Below are 9,688 nucleotides of genomic sequence, written 5' to 3'. Positions count from 1 at the left end.
TACACGGCCAAGCGAGCCGAAAACGAAAACTAGCATTGCTACCGAATATAATTACCATATCCAGATTCGCTTCGGTGACACATCGTGCCGAGCTTGCGGAGACAGCCATATTTAGTATCGTGGGACGAGCATGATCGGCATATCCGCCAAGAATGCATTTGTCACATTCGGTGAACTTCGTCGTGAAGTGGCAGCGATTTGCCGCAGGGACGAGGACGAAATGCAATGGTAACATTGTCGATGCATCGGATGGTCATGACGGCTCCATATGACCATGTCATATTGCAACGTGGTGTGGTCCAGATCATGAGAATATTCGGGTCTATTCGCCAGCATGTGTGGGCATCAAATATCGCTGGGATATATGTTAAGGCCCAAGTGTGCCGGACCACAGCAAACGACTTTTCAAGTGCGCAAACACTCTTGGGCAAGCACGTACACAAATTCTATCAGACGTAGACAACGGTTTACACACGTTCTTTTATGTACATGAGGTTTTGGTATACATCAGGAAGAGCATAAGTCATCAGAAAAGCGTAGAAATGATCGGGCCATTGGCAAAGAGCGAAGTATACCTCAAAAATTCAGACCAAATAACGTCAAGCGCATCCTCTGCGACAGGACTCGACCCACGAGCATATGCGTCTGCGAGCCATGACTCAATGAAGGAACCCTCGAGCGGAATCTCGCCATCCCACTTTGACCATTCTCCGAACGGGAAGTTGACGTTCGCCCCAACCCACGAAACCCAATACATGTTGGTGCCCCAGGACCTCATACCGCTGTCAGGTTGGAGGGAAACGACGTAGTCACTGATGTTTTCGGAGAGTCGAGCCCAGTGGGCTGGGTTGTAGCGGTCAAATGCTGAGGGGAGAGGTACAAATGGGATGTCTTGATCGTAGTATGAGCTGTGGTTGTAGGCGTCGACTGGTGAGTCAAGCTCTGGTCGGGGGAGAGACCGCTGATACACGGTCAACGAGAGTATACAGCAGAAAGACAACAAATTCTCACCGGTGACATGGACGGACTATGCTCTTCCCCCTCTTCATCCCCGACTGGGCGAGCCCGCACGAACAGGTTTGTAAATGGCTGGAGCTCTCGAGAAACGGAGACTGAAATGGACACGGGCTAATTGTCATGAAGATTCAGTGACGTGTCAGGTCCATGGCGTCGGAGAAACACTCACAACTTTCTGTTGAACAAGGTGAGGGGGAATGTCGCCTATCACCGCCACGGAGATCTCAAAAGGACAGATGGTGACACTCCCGGTGCCGTTGACAGAGATATCGGGATAAATGATGGCGTTGATAGGTGAGCTGAGTTCCATCTGGGGCCTTCAGCGACGAGAGCGGTGAAAGAGAAAGACGAACAGACGGCGGCGCGCAACAAGGCAAAGCTCACGTGACTTGCCTTGCTCACGCCTCGTGCATATGCCAGCCTCGTCCTCTCCGAGTCTCTAAGTCCGTAACTTGAATATATCGCTGTTATTCCAGACGCCCCGTTCACTCTCTTTGTTCCCTTCAACAGTTCCACAGATGAGCAGGGCAAGGCAGGACGCTCGGTTAATCGACAACATCAGTAAGATTGTGATATCCCAGTTGTCATACATGTGTAGCTTATCCCTTGTGAAGTCATAACGGAGCGGCCGTCAGCCGGACGTCATCGTCAGGCCTACTGCAACATCTGCCGACAAGATCTTCAAGCAAGACATAGTATCAGCAGGCATGTCAACTCCAAGAAACACATTGCTGCTCTTCGCCAGAAATCCTCGACTTCACTGCCTCTGGACTTGCAACCTCACGTTGCGAGTACCTCAACGATCGGCCGGAATTCTGCCAGTGTTCATTACACGGATACCGAACCTATGGATGTGGACGACGTCCACCAGTACCCTGAGCCAATGGACACCGGTCCACCCGGTGAGTCTGTCCGCGGTGTCCACGACGAGCATGGCAATGTAGACACGAACGAGCCACCGGAACCTGAGGGGGCTCCACTTTTCAAACTTGCCGACAATATCTCTCACTACTACACCGATAATCAGCTCGATACCGACGGTCTGCTCTGGGACAAGCTACGCCAAGATCTCGCTTTTCAGGACGCATCAAGAGTCGCAGTTGACGACGATCTCGACGGGATGTATGTGGAACAAGACTTTGGTATTCAGATGCCCGGTACGCACCAGTGCTCTGACTTGCCATGAGCATCGTCTTACTATATTTGCAGATAACCTTCGCACTCAGGAGAGCGAAGGTATTCCTCAGACGTCGCCAGACAATCCATGGTTCCCATGGCCATCCAAAGAAGTATGTTCATCCCCATACACGCGCTTTCATACTTGTACTAAAGGACTCTAGCATTTCATCACGTCCGTACTGTTCAGCTCGCCTCGAGTACCTTACTCCACGGCGCAGAAGACCGCCGTATTGAACTGGGCCAAGGAGCTTGGTGCTCTGAACGTTCCCTCGCTCTATTCCCTTCGAAAAAGTCACCAACGGATCAAGGAGATGGTCGGCGATCCCACCGAAAGGAAAGTCACATCCGCAGGCGATATTCTCTATATCAACAGCATCTCAAGAGCAATCGCCATGGTAAGTGGTATTCTGGTACTATTTGTCGACGCTGTTCACACTTAGTTAGGACTACTCAATCCCTTGACTCGTCATGCTATGCAGGATTACCCAGAAGAGAAACCTGAATGCGTGTCCGAGGTTTTTCATGCCACGAAGATGCTCGCTGAGCGCCCGTCTCCTCCCGCTGTCCAATGGAACACATCAGTATATTTTGTCAATGAGCTCCTACAGCTGACAAGCGGCAACTACTTCATCCCGACTAGATTTTTTTATGGGTCTCCCGCACCTGATGATGGTGAGCCCGAACGGAAACTTTTAGCTCTCGGCCTTCCAGTTCAATACACGGCTGTGAGTCTAATTCGTCTCTTAATACTGGCGGAGGTTTCTAATTTGATTGAACAAGCTGGGTTTCGACGTGGCGTCTGAGCCCATCATTGTCCCTATTTCATCTTTTGCATACTCTTTGCCCGAGTTAGAACGCTCAGGCAAGACTAAGACTGGACTTACAGGTACGTGTACGTGTTTATGATGCGTCATTACACACTCATTTGCTTGCAGAGGAATCACGCTTGCGAGCCACACTCGAGCAGCACCCCTCTCGCATCAAATACGGCGGTAAAATGGTCTATTCAGTCCCGCTCATTGTCTTCATGGACGACGTGTCGGGCAACATCTCGAAACAGTGGAATAAACACCACGCAATCTATATGTCAAATGCAAGCTTACCTCGGCAGATGCTTGAGAAGGAGTTCTGCGTCCGATTTGTCTCGTCTTCTCCAAACGCCGCACCCATGGAGCTGATGCGTGCGATGAGGAATTCCATCAGGTGAGTCAGACAATCGTCAGTGAGTCATTGTGCTCACAGTACTTCAAGTGAGGCTGCGGCATCTGGTGTCCGAGCATGGGATTGCAAGTACGACAAGGACGTCATACTTGAGCCGTATGCACTCCTTTTTGCAGGCGATAATCCAATGCAGGCCGAGGAATGTAGTCAGGGCGGAGTGCTTTGTAACTATTTCTGCAGGACATGCCACGCTGGTGGTAACAAAGCATTCAAGGAAAGTCACGACGGTTACAACTCAATGTTTTCGGTGAGTTTGTCCCATCCTGTGACAGTGCCCCTCGCGCGAACTTATGCTTGATGCCAGAGCGGCAACGAGCGAAAACCTGAAGAGACACGCGAGGAGGTCCTCGAGCAGTTCAGAATTGCGATCGAGCCTGGTGCCGCATCCAAGCTCTCGCGAAAGCTTCAGGATACCGGCATTCGCGACACGACAACAGCACCAATCTTGAACGCAGTCGTCGAGATGGGTAAGAAGCTCCGAGCAAGAACTTCGGCTGCCGGTGGACTACATTCGGAAAGTGACATTCGACAAAAACTCGAGGGAGAGCTAGAGGAGCTTCTTCGAGGCCAGACCGCGGAGGAAGTCATTAATCCTCTGCTTGGAATGGACGGTGAGTGATGACCATATGTTTTGACTACAATCGCTAAGAACTACTCGTGTATAATAAGGTGTTAATATTCATTTGGATACACCGACTGAGGTCCTCCATACGGTCTTGCTCGGCGTAGTCAAGTATCTGTGGGCGCAAACGGTAGCTACGCTGGATGAAAAAAAACTCCTCAGCGCTTTCCAGACACGGCTGGACTCGGTCGATACTATGGGACTCAACACTGCCAATGTTGACGCGGAATACATGGTCAGGCACCGGCGCAGCCTCATCGGGAAGCACTTCAAGAGTCTCGCACAGGTGATGCCCTTTTTAATATATGACTTGGTTTCTGGCGACGTTCTGGACGCATGGACACGCCTTGGAGAGTTGGTGGTTCTCATCTGGCATACCGAGATTCACGACATGGACAAGTACATCGTGAGTCCATCCAATGAGCAATGTGTATATTATATGACACTGACTTTGGAATTCAGGCTGAATTGTCACGATCCATTCAAGATTTCCTGAACATATCCTGCAAGTGTGCGCCGAGTATTATCATCAGCAAGTCAAAGTTCCACTTTCTCATCCATCTTCCTATCTACATCCGACGCTTTGGGCCCGCTATTCTTTTCTCGACAGAGAGATACGAATCTTTTAACCACATATTTCGTCTCTCATGCATATTCAGCAATCGACAGGCCCCGAGTCGTGACAGTTGTGCCGCTTTCGCTCTTCAAGATGTGGTCAAGCATCTTGCCACAGGCGGTTTCTTCTACGATGAGCCACTCAAGCGGTGGCTTCGAGCAGGCAGCTCAGTCGTTCCATACCTGAGAAATCACCCCGAGCAGGCCCGTCTCCTTGGGCTTATGGACTGGACTTTGGAATCTCGAGGGCCAGAGCCAGGTACGCGTCACTAATAGACGGTCGGAACACAACTAACACTTGTTTTAAAAGGCACTGGAAAGCTCGAGCGTCCACTTATCTCAATAACTGCCGGTCATTCAAAATGTGCAAAGGTTGGCGCCAGCCTTTCGGCTAGTATTTTTTATCGGGGAGCGAGTCTCATCGCTCGGGAAGGCGACAACGTGGGCATTGGACATCATGTCATCCTCCGCCATGATGGCAAGCTTTCTATCGGGACAATCCTCGAGATTCTGATTTCTGAGGGAGACGAACGTTCCGTTGAACATGTGGCCGTACAGCTAATGGTTTTCGAAGAAAGTCTTCAACCACTGCTGCATGTACCACGCCTTCGAGAGATTGAACGCCAGGTGGTTGTCACTCCAGCGGTAAGTGTGATTGAATTTGCGCGAGTATCATTGACCTCATGCCATTTCATAAGGATATTATCTGCGCAGTCAATCTGCAGCATAACTGCGCTGATTCCAAGTGCAACGGTATATCATCCAAAACCATCTATCAAGAACGGGAAGCTACACAACGTAGTAAACTCGTCATTCAGCACGAGTCAAACGGTTTGTACGTGCTCAACAGGTTTTCTTTGCATAACTACAGGTATATTCAAGACGTGACGCCTCCTCATCTCCACGAAACTCCTTTACGTGTCATGCACGTCGATGAAGTTCGTGCCGAGGCCATTGAGCAGCTCAAGGTCAAGAAGAAGGCCCGCGATGCTAAAAAGGCAGCAGGTGGTACACAGATTGATCGCGAGCAGTCTGCGACACCCAGTGTCGCGTCCTTAGCACCACGTTCCCCATCGTTACATCTGTCCGAGCCCTCGACGGCCCCACGAAGGGTGCCAAAGCCTCGCCAGAGGAAACGAGTCTCTGCAGGCCAGCCTGCCGCGCAGCATTCTAGTGCCATACCAGATATCCCCGTCATCCACCCTCCTCATTCTTTTGACTCCCATCCTCTTTCCCCGCGCTCCAGTATCCAGCACCCTCCCTTTGCAGTTCCCGGGCAGCCACAGCTCACCCGTGGCTCTTTCGTTATGCCTGGGCCATCATCTCTGCGATTCTCGTACACGCAACCGCCCACACAGCCGTTTGAGAACCTGCCTCTTCAATCGCAAAACCCAGTAAGTCCCTGCTCTTTGATCCAACTTTAGCTTATTGCAGCCCTATAGATGTTACCTCCTCATGGTTTTGTGGCCCCACAGGGCCCTCCGTCCCACCATATCTCGACAGCACAGCATATCTCGACAGCGCAGCCGTGGAACTATCGTCGCGATCACACATCCTTCACTCAGGGTTATCTGTCCAATCAAGCAAGTCCCACCGGGGCGTATCATGATGTCCCCTCGTGGTCCAACGTCGCTGATCCTGCACAGCTCTCCCAGCAGATTCCTATCTCCCCACCTTTTCAACAGCAGCCGCTAATCCCTCAACCTCAATACCATCCATCGTATCAGTTCCAGCTGCACCAAGGTCCACAGGCTCTGCCCCAGTGGTCTGGGCAATCACAGCAGCCTCCATCCTTGCCGACACAACCTCCTGCCTTTCATTCGCAATCGGCCCGTGTCCCATCCACGCAAACTCAGACGCCATTTTATTACGTCTAAGCGTTTCATTTGGTGGCGATATGCCAGCTGCATTGTCAGGGTGCACGGCGTCTTGGCACATTGCGCAGTTGAATTTCGGCTGCCTCGCTCGGCCCACAGCGGTGTTGAAATTTAACAACCGCGTGTTTTCTTCTTTTTCTTTCGTCGCTTTTCTTTCCCAAACTCATTCCTCCCACTCCTCCCGCTCCTCCCATTCCTTCCATTCCTTCCTCTTTTTTGCGCCGTCTGTCTCTGCTCTCTTGTCGCTCTTTCCTTTCTTCCCCTCCCTTTCTTTCTGGTTCAACCATGTATCTGGGTCGTTATCAGTACCAAGCTCCCCCATCCAGCGGGTCCGGACGGACCACTCCAGGCAGCAACACGACCTCCCGCCCTCCGTCCAGAACGAACAGTATTCATCGTTCAAACTCTCAGACGACGCCCGCGCACACTTCCCACCCAAGGCCCGTGTCTCAGGGATCAGCAAGTCGCTCGCTGCCCATGACCTTCAGCCAGTCGGCTCGCCGTAACCCATCTGACGCTGCAACACCCATGCCGTTGAGCCAGCCTCGCCGTGTTTCTTCCAACGAGAACCTTCCCCCGTCCATCACTGCTGGGATACGCAGGACCAGGGACGACTTTGAGTCTGAATCCGACGTGAACACTCTCCAGCTCAGCGGTCAGGATATCAAACGCTTCAAGTCCGTGGCCGACACCATCGCCGCGTCCTTGGAAATTGACAAGAATGTCCTTCATGAGTTTGTCGAGGTACGTGGCTGTGAAGAATAGCCATTTCACTTGTGCTCATATGTCTGAAAGCTCGGCAACATAGTTCCAATGCTCATTGATATCCGAGCCCACCAAGAAGCGGCGACGATGTCTAACGAGGACAAGACAAGACATATGTGGGACAACAAGCTCCAGTCAAAGGACTACCGGGTACGTATTTACTCTGCTTGCTATCATTGCTGACAAGTATCTGCAGAGCATGGTCACCGTGCGCTTGACAGCCGCCCTGGTGTCCTCAAGTCTCACTGCCTTTGTCGTCAGGTTCACCGACGAAGTAATGGTATGTGTTTTCTTTATTGAAGTAATGTTCACCCTCTGAGTCTAGCCTACAGGCATTCATTAGCCGGAACCCTGCTGTCTTCGGCGTCGACGACAGCGTCCTCAATGACCATCACCTACAGCGGAGTCTCTACAGGTTCATCTCAAGTGCAAGCGGATCGGTTCGAGGTTCCATCAAAAACCTTGTACGTATCCAGCTGTGCAAGGCCCGTACTCAAATACTTATGCATTCAAGGTCATCGACTCCATCCTCAAAGACTGGAGCATCATCGAGTTGTGCAGTCGACTCGCGGCATCCGCGCAGCGCATGCCCACGGACTCCTCTCACTGGCGAAAGTGGGCCACGGTTGTGAGTTATGTCGTATTTCTTGAGCATACTCGTTCTCACTCCACCGTCGCTAGCGCTTCTTCACTCGGCAATTCCTCATTGGTATCGGTCACTTCGACAAGCCCCGGACAGTTTCCTTGGACCAGTTGTACAGTGCCCAGATTGCCCCCTTCCTGCACCCTGATCTCTACTCCGTCATTAGCCATAAGCTTGGCATTGACGTTCGTGCCGACGTGGCTGATGCCGGCGGCGATGGTCAGCTCTCGGGGCTTGGCCAAGGCCTTGACGAGGATGGTCACCTCCCCCCTGAGGATCTCGCGCCTCCTGTGTCTGGTCCCACGGATGCCGACGAGCCCATCGGGCCAGTGAACGGGGATGATAGGGACTTCCTTCCGGAAACCCAGCCCCAGGACAGCTACGATTACCCGTACCAGGTGAACGGTGGCGAAGAACCCGAGGACTTGCCTGATGATGACACCGGCAACGACACCGTCGGCAATGACTCCATCGGTGCAGTTAACGGCGACGATTCCTTCTTCACCAACATCTCTGCATCTGATGTCCATGTCTCCACGCCCATTGAGACTCCACGGGTCCCACCATCCGGCTTTTTCCCGGTCACTGCCGCTGACGGTCAGGTCACCCCGACCCAATGGACGATGAGGGAATACTGGGACTACATGGACAGTTCCTTCGGCAACCTCCGCAGGCTTGCGTTATCCCGTGTCCGGAAGAACCCAATGCCTGGCTTGACGCTTGACCGCGCTCGCGATGCTGAGGTGAAGAGGTGCGTATTGTTCATTGTTGTTCTTGCAATCGCTCACCTCTCACGTTGCCAGGATAATCACTGCGTTTCGCCCGTGTCTGGTCTCACCGTGAGTATCGAGCCTACAGTCAGCCAGCTTAATCCACTCACACGCTTATTGTAGCTTGTGGTTCTCACGATTATTGTAGCTCGGTTCCCCGCATCTAGCCGCCGGCTTCGAGTAGCCAGCTTCTTTGCGATCAGAACCACCATCTCTTTCTGGTCTTCTCTACGCCTCGAGTAGCTCACGCGCTTCCCACCTCGTGTATCTTGTTTACACGCCAATGCCATCTTGCTCTCATCGGGCAACAGTCGGGCTACACTAAGAGCTTGAATGGGTGGTTTGGGCACAGGTGAGTATAGCCCAAGCCACCACCTCGCCCGACTCGGAGCGCTCGGGCCTCTTGCATAGAGCCTGCAATGAGACTTAAGTGTTCGGCGTCGCTCAACGAGCGCTGTTTCTTTCTTTCCTTCCTCCCCATCTCCTCCCCCTCATTCCCTCTGTTCTATTCTCTTCGTTTCTACTCCCCATCCACCTTGAATCGACCATGGAATCGAGCTCGGTAAGTCTCATACTCACTCGTCTCATCAATTGCCTTTGCTCACACGTTCACCCAGGACGACCTTCGAAATCGCGGCTTGTTCTGGTGCAACTGCGAACACACGTGCCAGAGACTCTACCCGATCGTAGGCGGTGACTGGGTCCCCGAATCGACAAAACGGGCTCACAAACGGAGCATCACTCAGGCGACCTCCGCCATCAGCAATCGCGGCCACAACCCCTCAATAGCGTCAATGCGGGCTACGACAGTGCGTGCCGCATCACACAACGTTCGCTCGACTACACGTGGTCGTTCATCCCCGGCGGGCTCTATCACACAACCACGAGGACGAGGACGAGTAGTACCCCCACGGGGTACAGTTCCACCCTCACGAGGCATGATCCCGCCGGTACGAGTGCCAATACCCGTTGTGGTCTC

At 52.5% G+C, this 9,688-nt stretch overlaps 3 protein-coding genes across 3 annotated transcripts; 2 read left to right on the top strand and 1 right to left on the bottom strand.

Annotated features, from left to right (window-relative positions):
• Positions 1–526: 526 nt before the first annotated feature.
• Positions 527–1,327, bottom strand: CONPUDRAFT_155487 (uncharacterized protein; the record flags this gene model as incomplete). The annotated part of the gene is made up of 3 exons (XM_007772196.1): positions 527–961; positions 1,012–1,128; positions 1,187–1,327. The coding sequence occupies 3 exons, from the start codon at positions 1,325–1,327 to the stop codon at positions 527–529; spliced, it is 693 nt and encodes a 230-aa protein (XP_007770386.1).
• A 1,857-nt stretch (positions 1,328–3,184) lies between these two features.
• On the top strand, positions 3,185–4,535 carry CONPUDRAFT_58644 (uncharacterized protein; the record flags this gene model as incomplete). The annotated part of the gene is made up of 4 exons (XM_007771583.1): positions 3,185–3,399; positions 3,448–3,664; positions 3,722–4,028; positions 4,087–4,535. Coding segments are annotated over 4 exons (1,188 nt in total), but the record flags the coding sequence as incomplete, so codon positions are not given.
• A 2,281-nt stretch (positions 4,536–6,816) lies between these two features.
• Positions 6,817–8,952, top strand: CONPUDRAFT_155485 (uncharacterized protein; the record flags this gene model as incomplete). Its single annotated transcript, XM_007772195.1, has 8 exons — positions 6,817–7,275; positions 7,327–7,446; positions 7,493–7,576; positions 7,629–7,760; positions 7,811–7,924; positions 7,978–8,682; positions 8,743–8,778; positions 8,833–8,952. 8 exons carry the CDS (start codon positions 6,817–6,819, stop codon positions 8,950–8,952), a joined length of 1,770 nt encoding a protein of 589 aa, XP_007770385.1.
• Positions 8,953–9,688: the final 736 nt, after the last annotated feature.

The sequence above is a fragment of the Coniophora puteana genome, assembly GCF_000271625.1.
Source record: "Coniophora puteana RWD-64-598 SS2 unplaced genomic scaffold CONPUscaffold_8, whole genome shotgun sequence".
NCBI classification, from domain to species: domain Eukaryota; kingdom Fungi; phylum Basidiomycota; class Agaricomycetes; order Boletales; family Coniophoraceae; genus Coniophora; species Coniophora puteana.
The sequence above is the reverse complement of the archived record's forward strand: the minus strand, read 5'-3'. Positions and strand labels throughout refer to the sequence as shown.